The sequence below is a fragment of the Chroicocephalus ridibundus genome, chromosome 6 (genome assembly GCF_963924245.1).
Source record: "Chroicocephalus ridibundus chromosome 6, bChrRid1.1, whole genome shotgun sequence".
NCBI classification, from domain to species: Eukaryota; Metazoa; Chordata; class Aves; order Charadriiformes; family Laridae; genus Chroicocephalus; species Chroicocephalus ridibundus.
The window spans coordinates 19,504,395-19,523,161 of NC_086289.1; the positions used below are offsets into that span (position 1 = coordinate 19,504,395).

The 18,767-nt window shown below is 36.8% G+C and overlaps 1 protein-coding gene across 1 annotated transcript in view; it reads right to left on the minus strand.

The window, feature by feature from the left end:
• Positions 1 to 18,767, minus strand: part of KIF20B (kinesin family member 20B) — a 39,782-nt gene that overhangs the window by 16,962 nt on the left and 4,053 nt on the right. The window contains exons 6-19 of the mRNA XM_063338466.1: positions 18,197 to 18,245; positions 17,331 to 17,525; positions 15,759 to 15,870; positions 15,226 to 15,297; positions 14,595 to 14,741; positions 12,622 to 12,784; positions 11,346 to 11,597; positions 10,441 to 10,580; positions 9,618 to 9,768; positions 8,399 to 8,666; positions 7,744 to 7,805; positions 7,432 to 7,551; positions 5,664 to 5,829; positions 678 to 1,890 (exon numbers count right to left, since the gene is read on the minus strand). Coding sequence (XP_063194536.1) covers positions 678 to 1,890; positions 5,664 to 5,829; positions 7,432 to 7,551; positions 7,744 to 7,805; positions 8,399 to 8,666; positions 9,618 to 9,768; positions 10,441 to 10,580; positions 11,346 to 11,597; positions 12,622 to 12,784; positions 14,595 to 14,741; positions 15,226 to 15,297; positions 15,759 to 15,870; positions 17,331 to 17,525; positions 18,197 to 18,245 — 3,110 coding nt within the window. The remainder of the gene's footprint in view (positions 1 to 677; positions 1,891 to 5,663; positions 5,830 to 7,431; positions 7,552 to 7,743; positions 7,806 to 8,398; positions 8,667 to 9,617; positions 9,769 to 10,440; positions 10,581 to 11,345; positions 11,598 to 12,621; positions 12,785 to 14,594; positions 14,742 to 15,225; positions 15,298 to 15,758; positions 15,871 to 17,330; positions 17,526 to 18,196; positions 18,246 to 18,767) is intronic.

The window sequence follows — 18,767 nt, forward strand, 5'->3', positions numbered from 1 at the left end:
AGATCAGGAGAAGGGCTACATAGCATCTTAAAGCTATTTTTACATGATTGCTCTTTCCTTATGACATGGGAAATATAATCTCTCAGATATACTTAATCTTTTGTTTTTTAAAGATTTAAAAATTAGAGGGGGGTGGGGTAAGTTCTAGCCTCCTACACCAATTATTCCTTCAAGTTCTTACGGTAGACTGTGTTCACCTAGAACAGCTATTACCAAAATCAGCTGTTTACTCCCTAAGCTTTTTTTTCCCCTTTCTTCTTTTCCTTTTTATTATTCAGTCCTTTCCAAAGAAAACATTGCCTGCTTTTATGCAAGATACAGGATATAACATTAAACTGTATGTTATTTCCTCCAGAAAGGTTATGCAACACAAAACTATTAGAAATCCCCAAATAATTCTTCATTTCTTTGTTGCTCCCGTTTCCCCCTACAACAGTTCCACATGATTTAGATACATCTTTTTGAAAGAATATGCAAACAGGTAAGGAAAATAGAGCCAACAGAATATACAAATATAAAATTCAAGTATGTACTAAAACTTCTTAAAGAAGCAGTTTGGTTAATAAAGCTGATAAACATACAAGTGTGTTATGTCATAATAAACTGATGTTCACATAAGGTAGTTTTAACTTGCGTCTGTTCTCAGAGGGCTATGAGTTATCTCATTGTTTACTCACAATTCTATCGATTGCATTTGCTCATCCTCATTTTTCTCCTTTTCCTGAAGGGAGTGTTTCATGTTCTCCAAGCTACTCATCAACTGCACAACTTCCTCCTTCAGATTTGCTTCTTGATCATTTAATTCTTTCAGTTTTTTGTCTGAATTGGCACATTTCTTTTGCAGAGCTACTGTATTACTTTCTAGATTTAAAATAATAGATTCTTTTTCTTTAAGTACTTCTTCTAACTTGGTTATGCTCTCATCTTTAGCTCTAAAAGCCTCCAATCGGCATTCAAGCTCTCTTATTTTTCCCTTGTAGTTAGTAACTTCTTCCTCAAACCGTGAAATTACTCTCTGATCTCCTGCAGCCTGTTTTTCAAAATCCTGGGTTTTCTTCTGGATTTGCTCTTGTAACTGATTTATGAGATCTTTTTCCTTTACGGACTGATGATCTTGATTAGCAATCTCATTTAATTTTATTTTTAGTTGATTATTATAATTCTCAGTGTCATAAAGTCCCTTCTTTAAGTCTTCAACTTGTTGAAGTAGTTCTTGAATCCGCTGACTTTTTTGTGAAGAAGCCTTAATAATATTTTTGCATTCTTCCCAAAGGCTTTCAACACTGCAGCGAAAGGACCTCTCCTGTCTCAGATCTTCTGTAGAAGCAATTTGGGACTGCATGCAGACAGGACTCATTTGAGCTCTCTCTGGTTCATCTTTTCGAGAGTTTAAGGAATCCTTTAGATTAACTACATCAATATCCATAGCATAAGACTCTAAGTGACATTCATAAAACTCATCTACTTTGGACTGCATTGCTTTGATTTGTGACACTTTATCAATTATATTTTGTTTGGCACCTTCTACTTCGTTATTTAGCTGAATAATCTTTTTTTCTTGTTCCCTATTTATAGTTTTCTGTTTGTCCAATTCAGAAACAATCTTCTGATAGCCAACTTGACACTGCTGAAGTTCTTCGCTTAAGCCAGAAGCCCTTCCCTCAGAAGCAGAGAGCTTGAGTTGTAACTCTGCTATCTGCTCACTGAACTCTTCTTTTTTGTTTTTTTCTCCTTTGCATTGTTCTTCAAGTGCAGCAAGCTGACCTTCCAAGGTTTTAATTCTTTCCTTCAACCCTATTATTTCTTCACAGTTCTCAGAAGTATTTGTTTTCACGTATTCAGTTGTCTTTTGCTTTAGAGAATCATCTTCCCAATTCTCCTTCACATATCCTAAAAAACCACCACAACAAAACATACAGCTCAGGTTGATTAAAATCAATAACACAAGTCACTGGCAATACCAAATAGTAGTTACAATAAGAAAAACAGTCACCATCTGAAAGCCACATGCTCATATCATATGGCATTTTGAAGTCTTGAAATAGTTAAAGTCCTCTGAATGGTTTAACATGCAGTAGATGCCTCTTAGGCTTTTAGACATAGTTTGCAGCAAGAGGTGTTCACAAGCCTTGAAGAACACTTTGCTGCTGCTCTATTCCAGCCTTCTACACTGCACCACCAGTGGAAAAAACTAGCTAGGTTTACTAATATGTAGTAATACTTATGAGCTAGATAACATCCACAGCTATATCTAGTTTCCATCTTCACTGGTTCAACGATCCCTTTAATACAGCCAGCAATCACCCATTCTACATTTAGAAGAGCAATGGTATTGTATACTTGCCTGAGAAGTTTAATTGATACTCAATATCCCTTTAGTTTAAAAATGAAGCTAAAAATCCAGCACAAGCTTTTCGCTTAGTGTTTTGGACCTTCCTCTCTTCTTTTTTCAACTGGTTTCTAAACTAGATATAAGGATAATTATTTATGCTCACACCTAGAGTGTTGCATGTAAATTTCTCCCACAGAGACGTTCAACATTCCATCACAACCCCAAATTTCCATAAATATTTTATTAGCTTAAGACTGTTTTTTCCCTAAGTAGTGAGCAATTCTAACTAAAGTCACAGGTATTTCACCACCTTCCAAACTGACTCCAGCCGCATTTCACACAAGTGTTTTAGAATCCAGCTGTGTCCATTTAGTAGTATGCATGCTATGATTTAGTATTAAAAGTAAGCCTGACTAAGGATTAGCTCATCACAACTATGTACTCCAGGCAGATGCTACAGATTCTTATGAGTACTGCAACTACTCTAAGGTGGAGTTTGGCACTCATCTCACTTTGGGAGCATTAAGTGCATGGGTGCACTTGTACAGCACAGAAACATCCTCTGAACAGATCCAACAAGTTTTGTAGAGTCACTAACTATCACCAATAGTGTTTTCCATCTCAATTCAGATTTTGACTTTTGATTATTTTTAGAGTGATCAGATTCCACAGGACACTTTTTCCCTCCTGCTTTTTTTTTTCCTGTTCTAATTAGACATATCAGTTGCTCCTGCTAGGTCAGACACAACAACAGCTTTACTTTGTCCTGTAAAGCCATGCTTCTAAATCCTACAAGATTGACAATTTTGGATTGGGAGATGGTTTTCTCTGAAGCCCAGTTGTGTAGTCACAAGAAAACATATCAGACAAAGTACTACATAGTTCTCACACTGGACATGAAGTTTACATACTTCACTAGAAGGGAGAGGTGCTGGGGTATCTTAAGACATATTTTGTGATCTAAGGTGTCAAGATGAAAAAAGTAGCAGAGTTTAGCCCAACACCTATACTGAGAAGGGTATGATCATTCACAAGAGGATTTAGAAGTGATCTAGATGCTTTGTACTGACGGCCACAATCATGCAGCAAAGCAGGATGAATATTAGGGCAAGACGACACATGATATTCAGTCCAGACGCTTTCTAGTACTAAGATTTCTAAGTACTAAGAAAGAAAAAGCCCCACCCCAGAAAACAGGATACAAGTCCTAGAGAAGAGAACAAAAACTTGAACCTCAAAACAAGATAACTTATCTTCTCCCAAAATAAACTTTGGTCATAGGCCACTAGCATGTCTAAATTCTACAAGAAAGCCATCACAGTGTAGCTGTGCTCATTATTCTATTGTGCCAGGTACATTTAATGAAAATGGTTAAATGTAAGTATATATATTAATATATATCATCATTATGAAACATCTAACAACTCGGTTATTAAAATCAGATGCCTTACATTCTCAACACCCACAAAAGAAACATTTTTATCATGAGTGAAGAGCCTATTCTTCCCAAGAGAAATCTCTCAATGTTGACATTAATTGGCACTGTTAGTTATCCGCTTTAATTTATTTGAGAAGAGCTGTCGCTTTTCTATTTTTTGTTTGTTCAGACAAGCTTCAGTCTGTAGATAACAAACCTACTACAAGGAGTCTACTTCAGCTTAATTTCCCACCCTTTTCCTGTAACATTTATATAGGGGGCACCATCAAACAGTCATGCTAGGATCCAATATTCATCCCAATCAAAGACAGTAGAGGTAAATCAGAAATGCACCTGGTACAGACAGAAGCTTCCTTTAAAGACCTCAAATGACACTTATTTGAACAAACATCAGAGATGCCCTACTGGATCACACATCGGTTGACATAGCTTAATATTTTACCTCCTTTTGCTACTGTTGGTAGGCCCAGCCACTTCTTACAGACCTTTCCTGACACAGGACAATTGGGAATGATGGAGGAATACAAGACAATACATCCTTGCTTAACCCTTTCAGTATCTACGTATGAACCTGTTGGCTGTTATCTTGTCCAACCACTCCTGGAATCGGAGAATTATCTGCCTCTCTCACCTTATGGGACAGCAAATATTAGAAGTTCACTACCCACTGCATGAAGTGCTTTGTTCCATAAGCTTAAACTGTTCTTCTACTAGACTGAGTGTTCCCTTGTTCTTTCACCGCAGAGTGTGATGAATGACAGTCCAGCATTCAGTTTATTCACTGTCTGTATCCTCAGCTTTCTGTGATCACATGAATTTGACAAGCCTCTTTTTAACCTATTTTATCCCTGTTTATGGGGATAGATATTTTCTACTTCCAATTTTTAATCTTTTTTCTACCCCATCCTCACCCAAACAACGTCTGGAAGATTTTCTTACTTGCACCTATTCTGCAGGAGGAAGGCAAGAAAGTAAGGGACACGAAGAGAAGACCTTTCATTCTCTTTTCATATATGGTTTCCATAGTTCTACAAGAAACTGAAGCCCAGCTGTGTCCTGAAATCAGGTTAGAGGCAGGCAGATCTCACAATTACCATTTTGCACAAGTGTGTCCTGTATTAGTCTCACTGATCAATCAACTTTAGTGAAATGGATAACATAAGTAGTGGTGTCCTTTTAAGTTTCACCCTTATCCATGAAGGTATTTAACTGCAGCTAGTTTAATTCACCTCATTCTAAAGGACTGTAAGCTCACAGATAAAGCAAGGAAAGCAAAAAGATTGGAAGTAAATATGTGAGAGCTGCACAAAATATGCTATCTGTAGACTTAAAATAATTTTACTTCCACTCAAGTGGAAAGCTTTTCTCCTTTGCCAGCACTGTCACCTTGACCAGAGTTGGTGTATTCACTGCATACATACAGAATGAAACATCATGTTTCACAGCATATATTGTATGTCCAAACAATCAGTAAGCCATTGACACCTTTGATCTTGCTTAGACAGTTTTTAAAAAAAAAAAAAAAAGGCAACCTTGAGCAGGAGATGCTACTTCCCCAGAAGTTCAGCAACAGCAAGTTTAGTGCAAAAACAACTGTTAAGAAATTGCTTAAGAACTACAACTGAGTCTGCAAGTACAGTAACAGATGAGAAAAAGCAGCAGAAAGGAAAGAGTCTAAAAACTAACTTTTATTTTAAGCATTTAGGAGTGAACAGTATAGGACATTCTGCAACACAGATGATATTTACATAAGTTACTTCCATTTACAGTTTAATATAGTAGATTTTCTCCTCATAACATAATGTTTACGCTTCACAACTTTTTGCTTTTGTTCCGGAATAATTATCAAGTTTCTTTGAAAGACCCCCTGCTGAGTGATGGTAGAAATTGTACCTTTCTTTGTAGGTGGCTCTTCTTCCACAGTAGGCTTACTTTCAAAACAACGTTTTCTTCCCACTTCCAATACAGTTTCCTCACGATCCTTGAATTGCCTGCTTTCAATCACTTTGCTAGAGTCTTTTTCTGACAATTTCCTTTTAATGGTAGTTACAGTCTTGTCCTGTGTTAAAATAAGATCAATTACTTTGAAGTTTTACAAAGTGAGCACATAAGAGGCTTAGTAATTTTTTATACACAAACATTTTTACAAAACTATCTGGGTAACATGTATAGGGGTTGTCAGAGGAACAAGTCAGTTACACATCAATTACTTGCAGGTACATCTTCAGACAGTAATAAGCACAATGCTTTGCACTGTACAGAAAGCAGAGCAAGAGATTAGGAATCTATAAAATGCAAGAGCAAAATGCAATTGCATGTAAGAGGAGTTTGTTTACCACCTGAAAATAATTTCCAGTGTCAAAAGAGTTGATAAAATTCCTGCTTTGTTCAAAGCACAAATGGTCAGCTCTACAAGTTTGTCACTTTGTCATAGTTAGAGTTGGGAGTTTTAACTGCCTTCAGCAAAGCTGGAGATCATTTTTGTCATGGCAGATCCGATACGATCTGAAAGCCTAGTCAGTTCTGTCATACATACTTTAGACTATATATTTGACTAAGAATAAAGTTTCTTTACTTGCAAGATGACAAGTGGCAAGCCATGCCGGTTGCCAATGAGCAAAAAAAAAATAAAAATCTATAGAACAGACTTGAGGTTTATGGTCATGCTTTAAGCTTCATGCCACACAGCCTCATAGAAACACTGGACAGAGTTGGAGCCTTGCTCTTAGAAGGCATAGTAATAGGAAGCAGTCATCACAACCCTTACTGCTTTCAGAGCACTCATACTATTGAAAAGCTAAGTTGCTGTAGGGCAGATGAAGGGACTCGAAGGTTAAGTAAGGCTTTGACCATAAATTTACAGTGGAAGAGAGAAACAGCTTAAAGCTGTGACTAAGTTTAATTTAAAACGTTCTCAGAACTACTTCAGGTTACTGGACATCAGGCTCAAAAAAAGAAAACTTAACTGCATATTTGATTTTTTTTTAACCTGTATACATTTAGCCAAGCTAGTCTTTCAGCATTCAGCAGCTAGCAGAAGACTAGCCAGTTGCAACTTTTATTAGCCACATCAAAAGCAGAGATAGCCTGGTCATCCATTCCTAGTTCAATTTCTGCTCAATATATTCATATTATTGCTCTTCCTTTGAAAGTGTGTGTGCATGGTGGCGGTGGGTGGAACACACTTATCTTTGTTGCCCACTTACACAATCACTGTCCTCACATTATTAACTTCTAACTTCAATTAAATTTGACCTTTTGCTGCAGCAAAACCTCCTTTCCTTTCTTTTCCATTCAGGCAAAAATAAAGAGACAGTGATGTAAGCCCTCTATTCCCACTGCTTAAATCTTCCCAGTTTGAGGTGTTTTTTGTTTTGGGGTTTTTTTGTGTTTGTTTTTTTTTTTTCCCTTTAGAGTGGCTCTTCAGAGTCTCATCTCAAGTCCTCCAATAATAACTGGAGATCACTGCTTCTGAAAGTCACATTTTCCACACACGCCCATGTGCTGTAACTTTAGTTTCAATCCTGACTTCACCTGCTATCATTTCAAGCAACTAGCAGTTACTTACAGAAAATTCCATTTTTCCAAAATAGTTAAGTCCATTATAAGCATAGATTTAGATTTTTTTTGTATAAAGAAAATTGATATATCTAAGACTTACATAGTCTTTTACAGTTTCTTCTAAATGGGATATCAAATCCTGTAGTCTTGTAATGGCATCATCTTTTTGCTCTACAATGTCCATTAGTTCTTGAATCCTTTTATTCTGTGTATTCATTTTCTTGGAAAGAAAGAATAGTAGTTCATCAGTGTTAAATTGTTGGACTATACCATGAATTTAGAAGCAAGATCAGTTAAGCTGAGCTTGACATAAAAAAAAAAGCTAGAAACATGCTATAACAGCATTTTAAGCTACTAGAATTTTTTATTAAAAGCAAATCATTTTGCAGAAGTTTTTACTTGAGAAAGTTACCTCAGTTGCTTCTTTAAGCTGCTCAGCAGACTCATCCAGTTTAATCATCTGCATTTCAAAGTCTGTAACAGGAAAAGAAGTCTGCATCAAGTAAGCAGCCATTACATAGTTTACTCAGTAATCCATTTTTCCAGATCTTTTGGTACCTCAGTAGCTTTTGAATAGAATAATTTAATTTCATGTTAACTTCTATTAATAGGACACATTTCAAAAGTTGTTTAGGTTTTTTTGAATAGGAGATTTGGGCCTTGCAACCCATAAAAAATATAGATCGCATTAAGAGACATCTGCCAAAATTGTATTATGAGGTATTGCTACTTTTTCCCCCTTTTTTGAATACTCCACAGGACACCTGAAAACACCGCATCAGCAAAATGTAGAGTGCAGGGATTACAATATAACCATAAAACCAAGAATCAATAGTGTTGACATTGTACCCCACAATTCAGAAGTCTACAATTGACAGTTTTGTCTTAAAAATCAAATAACCAAGGCCTGTGGAAATGTTCAACCTGGACGTATAACAAAACAATTGGTTACCACCTCTATACATATGATTTGGTTCCAAAATCCTGCTCAACTGGATTGTTTCTGTTTTACAGTAGTGGGTAATTTCTTTTTTCTGCCTTTCACGTCACACTTACACCCAGCTCACCTTTGGTTTTCTGTGTCAGCTCTTCTTCAGTTTTGGTTAGTTCATTGGTTTTCTTTGTCAGGTCTTGTTTGGTCTTGGTTAGTTCAGTGGTAATTTTTCCCAGTTGTTTTTCAAGCCAACCTATAGCTTCTTGGGGGTCCTCCAGGGACACGATGTATCTGTGTGCTTCTTCTGCCTGCTTTTTGATATCACTGACATCATTCTGCAGAGAATCAATAATGCCCTCAAAATTGATGTTGGTGCCTGGCCCTATGCTATATTCTTCATCCTGAAAGATAATTTATATCCATTTAGAAATAGCAAATAATTACACAATAACCATCATTTCTACAGAAAATTTGGAAGACTGTTATGAATTTAAACATACAAATACAGTTAATTCTAGCTTCAAAGCCATCTTGTGGTTTCATATGCAATTTGATTACCAGCTTCTGACTACCTTCACACACAAGTCTCCAGTATAGCTACTCTATATTTATAGCTTTTAATGACCCACCGTCACATTCCCTTTTATATCACCAGAAAAGCATCGCTTCCAAATTTAATATGAGGTAATTGTTCTGTTGTTTGTTTGGTTTTTTTTTTTTACCAGATGAGAACATTGAATTAATACAGCAAGAGAACAGTTTTAGAAGGAATACATCTGAAATTTTCATATATCAATAAGTTCATAAGGTGAAATAAGTTTGTGGTAACTTATTAAGTTGTACTCAAAACATTAACTTTGTATCTTTCCTCTTTGTTTTTAAAAAACAAAGGGTTCCAAACTCACAAAAGCCAGCCTCAATTTAAGAGTCTAGTTATGGCTTAAGTGTATATACAATTCTCATTGCTTCAGTTGTAGCAACAATAGCTTTAATAGGGGAAAAAGTCTCTGGGATAACTCCAGTACAGTCCCTATATGGGGCCTAGAGAAGTCTGCTTCAAATAGGCACTTAACGCAATAGAGTTCATACCATAATTGCAGCTTTTTCCCCTCAATTTCTTTATATACAATAATTTTCACTTTGTGTTGCAGAAATGCAGAAAACCCCGAAGACTCCTAAATGCATGCCTAAGGCTTAGCAACTATGTCTATTAAGTGTGATAAACATATCTTGCAGAGATACAGGTACACAGCATGCAATTCCTTGAAACCACCCTTCTAATCCTTGAGACATACAATCACCATAACAGGTAGTTAGTAAAAGGGATGTTATTGGGGGAAGGACAAAAATACCAGAGGTCTAGCTTGTTCACTGCAAGGCTCATCCTTTGATTTATTTTCTTCATTTGTGTTTTTAGTATAATCATTTACAAGCTCCTTGAATATTTCCAGGCGTCTTTCAGCATTTTCTTCGAGCTGTTGTCGTTCGTGAGAAAGGCACTCTCTATAGCAGGGAAAATAAATCAGCTAAAAGCCAGCCAGTATGAGCTACTAAGATGTTATTAGTACAGCTGCCTATAAACAAAGATGTTTATTGTGGCCCAAGAGAAAGATATACAAAAAGGTGCTGCTGCACCAAAATAGAAGTATATTTCACCCCCCCGTACCCCTGAAGAATGAGGGGGAGACAAATATATACACAGGTTACAGATAGCACTTAACTACAAGCATTTTTTCTAAGCTTCTTGAGCCAGAATACCAGTTTGGAATATCACTAAGACTGCAGTAACTAAAGAATTTGCAAGTGTCACTCTTTCCATAGACATCCTACCAACAATGCTCTTCTCTTAAGGAGAGCTCTACAGGAACAAACGGTGCTTACAGATGCTACACACACACCCCTACCCACTTCCCAAAAACCAAAGCCTTTCCTACACAGTATTTTCCTGAAATCAGTCCAAACAGAAACTGATCTATTAACAGAAGCAGTAAGTCTAGCAGAAGAGTGTGGTCTCTTATGGCCAAGAGACAGATTTAAGAAGTAAGCTGATTTATTTCAGGTTGTTTTTTGGTTTTTTTTTTGTTTTTTTTTTTTTTTTTGTTTTTTTTTTTGTTTTTTTTTGTTTTTTTTTTTTTTTAAAACTAGTAACTGTAAAACCACTTAAAGCTAACTTACTTGAAATCAATTTCCCGCTCAGCAAAATAGTGGGTCATTTCTTGTACCACTTCTTCACGGATTTTTAGTTCCAGCATTAACTTATTCTTCCTTTCAGTAATAAGTTTGTTCTTCAACTCTTCTACGAGACTCAGCAGCATCTAGAATTACCGTTAGTATTAAGTTTTTCATGAAGAAGTAGTTTCCCAGAAGTGAGATTTTTTTCCCATTCCTCAAACACTACTTCAACACTTCCAGCTGGCAAAAGTTCCTCCAGTTCTTTTATTAGCTTATTCATAAACAGGAAGATTCATGAGTGGATCAAAGTATCTGTTTTGTACTAGCACAGCAATTTATAAGTCTGCACAGAGCAGCCATTTAGAAAGAACATGAAGTTTGTTACAAGAATTCTTGAAGCTGGCCTAAAAAACATGCTTAAGCTCCACAGGATTTAGCTCCTATTTTCCAGGTGCTCGTTTTTGGGGAAATACTAACGAAACCCACACTAAACAGTCTCTAGTCCCTCTGTTCCCTCACCCTTGTCTTCCTTCAAAGAGACTAAAATTGCTGTTCCTTAAAGAATGGTTTCAGAGTTTCCTTGTGCATAGAATGCAAAGGAACAGTCTTCCACATCACTGAAAAACGCAGGTAATACTTGCTGAGCATTGACCATTTGTTACCAAAAGGAGAGGAAGATAGATCTGCAATTCTTACTGCTCCTTCTGTATTCAGACACATTTCATGGAGTTTTCCCACAATAGGCCCTAAGTCATGAGTAATCCCACTTTCAGTTCTTGACACTGGAGTTAGATAGAGTAAAGGTGATCAGGAAAAAGAGAAAAGTGAGAGATGGGGGAAGCTGGGACAAGAATACCTTGCTTCAAGACTCCATGTTACATAATTCTTAGAGTAGCCCTGGCACATACCATATATTCTTCTTTTCCAACAAGAACTTTATTTTCTTCATATTTCTGCACTGATTCTTCTCTTGACATATTACTCTGTTCTTCCATCTCAGCATCATCTTCAATCACATCTTCTAAGCTACTGTCCCATAGGATAGTAGGTCTTTTGTTTGGGATTGGCATTTTAGAGACACAGAGTAGTGATGATTCTCTTGCTGATTTCTGGCTAAGTGACTGATCTTGGGGAAGAACAGACACGTCCATAACTACAACCTACCCAGAAAATAAAGAGCAGAGTCATCAGTATTTTTCAAACCTCTGCTGGCACTTCCAAGACATACCTGTTGCATTTTCCTATAGGTCTCCTGAGCACAGTACTCCCCCAGCCTATCCTCTGTTTAGAGTCACTACTTAGACCAGTTTCCAACTAGAGTACAAAGAAGTCACTTTATAGTCTAACCCTTCTTTTGATCCCAAGAACAAAGTTTCACTGCCTCAACAACCTACAAGAGGGTCGATACCTCATGCACCATCAGGTTTCTGTACTTCCTATACTTTGAGTTTCTAGTTGCATTACACAAATGTCATCCTGCAGATTCTATTTTTTGAACAGCTTTATCACCCTTACAATCTGCTCCTTCTAGTGTTGTACTTAAACTGCTTAGATAAGCCCACATTCCAAAGGCCTAGATCTATTCTTTTGAACATATCTAACTGTCAACACAAGTTTTCCACGGCTTCCAGCACTGATCCCCAGTAATTCTGTCTTCCAACTTTGCCAAGGTTATATCAGTACACTTACTTTTACACATTCTGCTTAACCTTCTCCTTCCCACCAAGGCCTCTATGGACGTAAAAATGACCTTTCAAACTCTCTTTGGTGCTCAACCTATTTTATCAATATTTCAGGGAAGCAGTATTCCAAATTAATATACTAGTAGTATATGGGGCAGCTAGAATTGCTCCTAGGTGAAAGCATGTTATGAGTACAGAAGAAAAGCTTACCTAGATCTCAGGAAATTTCTTCCCAATATAGCAAGTGTCTTGTTAGGCTGGGCATTTTATAGGAATCATGGATTTTCAGTAGGACATGCTCCCACCCCCACACTCCAAAGCCTTTTTAAAAGCTTTACAAGGAAAGAAAGCCTGACTAGGAGTAATTAGAAAATATGATTGCTACATGACACAGGAAGAAAAAACAACACTAACTAAATTCATATTCTTAGAAGTGAGAGAACCTTCTCTTGTAATGCAAGTCATAAGTACTGGTCAACAAGATAAACTACAACATACTTACTTTTTGTGCAATGGCCGAGAACTTTAGCACATTGAGTGTTTCATCATATGCTGAAGCACATTGGCTTATGTTTACTATCATGTATACCTTCCCCTTTCCACTGAAGAATGCTTGAAGGAAATGAGTTAACTTACTTTCCCGAAAGGGTATGTGCAGCTGCAACCTTTAAAAGACAAAAGAACAAGTGACCAGAAGTTCAATAATTTACAGTCAGTGTAAGAGCTATCCAGCCTGAAGACTTAAAAATGTTTATAAAAGCAGTAGTCTTTAAACCAATTAAAATTGTTTGGGACTAGATACAGCTGTTTGTGAAGAGATTGCATGGCTGTTGTGACTGCTGCTTTAGCCATTATCTCAGATAGGCTACAGCAATAGTCAGTGGGAGCACTTAAACCAAAAGCATGTTCAACATCTTGCCTAAGGTAGGTCACATACCCTTATGCTATACCCCATCTCTCTCTCAGGGAAAAGGCATATACCCCACCTCTTATATACCCCACCTCTTTCCACACTCATGGAAAGGACATATCTAGTTCTAGGCATGCAGTATCCAACATTATCAGGGCTCTCTCACTCAGTGTCCTGCCTCTGAGAATGGACAGTAGCAAGCATCTAGACAAGAAAATGAGTATACAGCAAACATATGGAGATACTTCTCACATCTTTTTTTCCTAATCCCCCAGCAGTTTGGCATTTTCTAAACCAGAAGTTGTGCCCTTTAATTTAACAGCTGGTGATGTATGTTTTGATGCTTATAGGAAATTTTATGAGAATTCCTAAAACATGACTAAACACACTGAATAAGTTGCCTGTGTTTCGGACACGACAGCTATTCAGTTATATGAATAGTGCTACAGAACTCAGCAAGATAGTGACAGTCCTGCCAGAATACATATACAGCTCATAAGTAGCTTTGCTACAGGACGGATAAACAAGAATCATTTTAAGAAAGTTATTGCTTCCTATTCAAGTTATGCTTCAGAATGTTTCTTCTATATTGTTAAGATCAGAAAAAGACATTCCGAATACACTAACAGCCCTCTAAGCAGCTACTAGCTTTAATGCATCCTTCCTACCTGAAAATAACAGGAAGATAAGAAAAAACGTAAATTCACAAAATGTAGGGTTAATTGGCAACAAACACTAGCCAAGCTTTTTCATCTTAAAGTGTGATAGACTCTGAATAGCCTCTCAAGAACAGTGTTATGGGGTAAGTGAATTTGGCAAAGCACATCCAGGCATATCAATCAGCAGACTGAGAGTTCATATATAACTTCTGAGACAGAAATAGATCTTCAAATGAGAACCTGTGGAGAAAGCAGTTCCTGGATGGTTACATCTAGCTGTGACTCTATATTGTACTTTTTTTGGACAGCTAACATTTTGTATTATTTCACTATTATTCAGATCCGCAAGCCAGGGCATAAATAGGGGGAAGGCTTTCTTTTGTCTGCATATGGTTAGCTAGATCAGGAGGAGAGAGTTAAAGTTATGTCAAGACTTAGACAAAACAGACAAGTTTTCTCAAGGAGTGCACAGTTATGATAGCACTGCAATATCCTGCTGATGAAAAACGTTACACTAGAAGTATATAGAAAATGGAGTTAGTTCGGAGGAGTAACAAAAGGTTGAAAATTTGACTCTTACTATGATACTAGTAAAAAAAAAAAAAACACACACTTATTCCAAAGTTTGTTTGATAAGCCAAGCTCAGAAGAAGAAAGTTAAACTGCTAAAGTCTACGGTAGTACCTTTAAAGGATGTTAGAATTTAAATTATTTAAATAGAGAGCAAAACAAAGCAAGTTTAAGATAACTTTGGTAGATCAACAAGACTTTACAGTATAGACTTTACAAGTCTATACATCTACCAAAAACTTAGTGTTAGCATTGTGTATTTTAAAAAACAGCTTTTAAACATTGTAGGCAATACCTAAAAACCACAACCAGTTTGCAATTCATGAAAGGACTTACTTTGACTGTTGACTGTTCCTGAGTGTGCTAATACACTTGCCTAGAGCCAGGAGAGAGGTGTTTATATTTCCACTCTCTTTCAATCTGTCACCTTCATTGCGGGTCTTGGTATATCTTTCTGAACCAGCAAGATCACACATTGACAATCTGAAAGCAGATAAGGAAAACTCACTTTATTTACCTCAGAACATGCACAAATTATTCACTTTTAAAAACCATCACTTTCCTTAGAAGAAGAATTTATTGATCTTCATCTGCATGAATGGTTCCATCCTTTTCAATGTTGCTTCCCCATAAGATTTCACACTACTTCCTGCCAAATCCTTTCCCACACACTTCCTATTTCCCCCCCACGTTGTCTTCCTTCTGAGGACTTACATGAGTTCCTGAGCATAGCAGGCTCACAGAACCTTGGGCTGAACAGAGGAGACAAGATACAGAACAGCATTGCAACCTGATGGCTTGAAGGCAGAGGGCCAAGTACTGCACGAGTGTAGGAAGTGGGAAAACCACTATACATGCCTGAGGCTCTACCAGAAAGCACTGGGTGTGTAGTGCAGTACCAGTACACCAACATGGAAGATAATTGACAACTTCACAAAAGAAGAGCAGGACTCTTCTCTGAACTTACTCATTGACTCGGGTCACTCGTGGTGCTCCTGAATCTTCAATTTTCAGTACCTTAATGGTGAATATGCTGTGACTAAAAGGAGAAGTTTAAATCAGCAGAGAAGTGACAAAGTAGACCAATATCTTCAAAATATTTTTAGCCTACTATTTTTGAACATCTGTTCAAAACACTGTTGAATCTGTCAACATATCTAAGCATATACTCCATCAGATACAAAAACTTTTTATTAAAGAGATCTATGTAGCAGTTATTTTGCATTTTCCTCAGACATTTATGTGGAACAAAACCAAGTGCTTTTGGTTGTAGGAGAGTATTTGATAAAATGCTGTTAGCTTCTGTACACCTTATTGAAGGATTGATTCCTTTTGGCTTAAAGCATTAGGTCAAGTACTTCTAAAGAATGCCAAACTGAAACCTAGATACCTAGACCTTGTTAAAGCTTCTTCCCCTCCTAAAAGCCACAAGCCATATTTTAATTTCTCCTTCCTCCCACACCCCATCCAATGCCCAATGTTATTCAAGATCTTTCTCACCTTCTGCTGGAGCAAGTATTTAGTTTCGTGCTTGCAATACTCTGGTTTTTCAACCCCAGTTTTAGAAGTCTAAAAGCTTCTTTAGAATCAGAAATCTGAACCCACTGCAGATCTTAGGAAGAAAAAAATATTATAATCTTGTAAGTATCATAATCAAAAAGAAAGATGGGATTAGGGGGTAATGTATGCACACCAAGAATAATACATTTACTTGAGACATACAAACACTTTACTAAGCCTGCTTCACATAGAAATTATATGATGACAAATAAGATCAAGATTCCTACTTCCATGGGAACAAAGTATATCACATCATTTCATTCTGTTTGGCACTGAAAAGCCAAAAGGTAGGGCCTAATATGAAAGCCCCATGTTCACGTTCATCAAGGCAGAATTTTACCTGGACAGCTTCTCTGTTTTAGCCTATGATATTGGGGGGTGGGGGGGATTTAAAAAAAAATAAACTATCTGGATATCTTTCAGAGCCATCAACTGAAAAACAGCAGTGAAGAATGCAATACAATGGCCGTATGTCATCTTGGTATGTGCTAGAGCAAAAACCTACAACCCTACTAACAGAATTTATAATACGAACATTATAGCCTCTGTTAAATTAGAGGTTACCAAAATTATACTAGCAAAGACAGCAGCTGTGACCAAGAAAAAAAACAAGAAAATCATTAACTGGTTTTCCTCAATAACATCACAAACAGCCTTACACTTTCAAGCTTTATAGGAAAAGATTACACTGAAGCATAACTCAAAGCAGACTATTTCCTACTTCACATATTTTCTAGTCTTTGAAGAAATGAAGGAGTTGGGTTTATTGTCCAATTCAGCTTTTTGAGTCTATAGTTTGGCATATGAAAGAAAAGCAGCAGGTCAAACACCTACAAAAAAGCCTTTCATCTAGAACTGGTGTCATTATTGCTTAAAGAACCTGTAACAAATCAAACAGCTTTCAAACCCTATTTTTTCCATGTCCAGAAACAAACATTGAACTGTTGAGTTCTGTTAACTCCCTGCGCCCCCAGCCCCAAACAAATTACATCATTTCTATGATTCTAAGAGAATACGATTCTATGATTCTATGATTGATTAAAATACTGTAAAGCATAATTTGTAGTCAGACTGAACTTTCTCACATATTCTCTCAAGCCTGTTTATCTACAGAAAAAAAAAAAAGCCAAAAAAACCAAAAGACTGTTGAGCCAATTATAGCTATAGTTAAAAATATTTGTAGTCTTTTTTTTTTTTTTTCAAGAAAATGGATAAACCCGAAACCTAACAAATTTGGCAATTGTTTTCAACATTTCTCCTATTTCAAAAAAATATCGAGGTAGTGGAGCGCATGCAGGCTTTTAAGAGGTACAGCCAAGACTGAAGAGAAAACACTATTAAAGGTACAAGTACTTCTATCTATGCAGATTGTTGCCTTTCATAGTCAAGGTAGACATTTCTAGTGGCACAGTGAATACAGTTAGGACATTTCTAATCTAGAAGGAAACATTATTACAGGAAGACCAATTTTTCAAGTTATACATTTGGCAATTTGCAATCTATTCTAATCACCTTTTACATAAGAACATCCCTTGATGTCTTGAGCAAGGCGTAGTGTTTTTCTTTTCTTGTCATTTGATATAGGAATCAGTAGGTCATAAAAACATTCATTGTAAATCTCAAAAAATGAAACCCAAACAGAAAACTTCACGTAATTTTTCACTGTCGTGCTAGATTGTTCTGAGTCTTTTAAGAGTTCTTCCAAATCTGCCAAGTACAAAATATTACAAGTCAATATAGGTCTCGTAAAGTAAATTTCATTTAAAAAAATTAGTAAATGAAAGTTGATAGTACAGCAGCCTTCTAAAAAACACTTACCCCAGAGAAAAATCCACTGATATTCTCCCCCCTTTCTTAAGTATCTGGAAGTTGCATGCTTACCCTACATACTTGCAAAGAGACACCTACTCTACCACTTCCTTTACCATTCGCAAATTCTATCAAACATGTACAGCTTGGTTGGAATTATTCATGTCTTTTAAATATCTTTAGAAGACAGAGAACTAAACTGACAAGTACACTTCATTCTGACTTTTTAAACCAAAACTAGTATTTAGGTAGTTTTTAAATACTAGAATTAGTTTTATCTAATTACATACAGGTACTCTAAAAGCCTGTGAGGATACCACTAGGGCCCATAGCATAAGTAGTACTATTTTTCCTTGCTTTAGTTTTATCTCAGGTAATGCCTGTTCAGGTATCCTTCTAACCATTTTATCCTTGTGTTTTCTGCTCAGATAACTTGCTCACTATCCAATTCACAACCCATAAAAACACCAAGTAGTCATTTTATTACTAACATAGGCCAGAAGTCACTTATTGGCCTTAAGAAAGCTTCTTTGCCAGCTTTAATTGCTATTATTTAACATAAAACATACCCTTAGAATCAACTGGTGCTTTGTTGCGAGTGCTTTTTTGATGGTCTACCTACAAAAGGGAACAAAGACTTTAAGATATATTGTTGACAGTATATCACCAGTACACCACCAGCTACTTTTCTAACAGTTCTATTGTCCTACTAGATAGGAATACAGCCTAGTTGCAATATGCCAACACAAGGATTCTGGCTACACATCATGCCTAGTTCAGTGTACCTGCACACTCCTATTAAAACGGTTGCTCTTACATTAATACTCGTTCCCAATACTTCCCTTACATCCGGCCCTATCACAGTATACGGCATTTCAGCTTGCTGAAACAGAAGAAAAATAGCCACCGGAAAATAGAGGTGGGAGCCCACAGAGAAACAAGGTGATTTAACAGGATGATTTGCTGGAGTCTAGTTGCAGTTCACACATTACTCTTAACCCAATGAATATAGAGAGTCCTGAATTTTTTTGTTATTAGTATTTTGCTAATTCAGCATTCCTTATCTTACAGCTTACTAGGTCAACCCTCAGAAACAGGGGTAAGCATAGAACACTTGTTCATTTAAGAAATTGAGCAGCT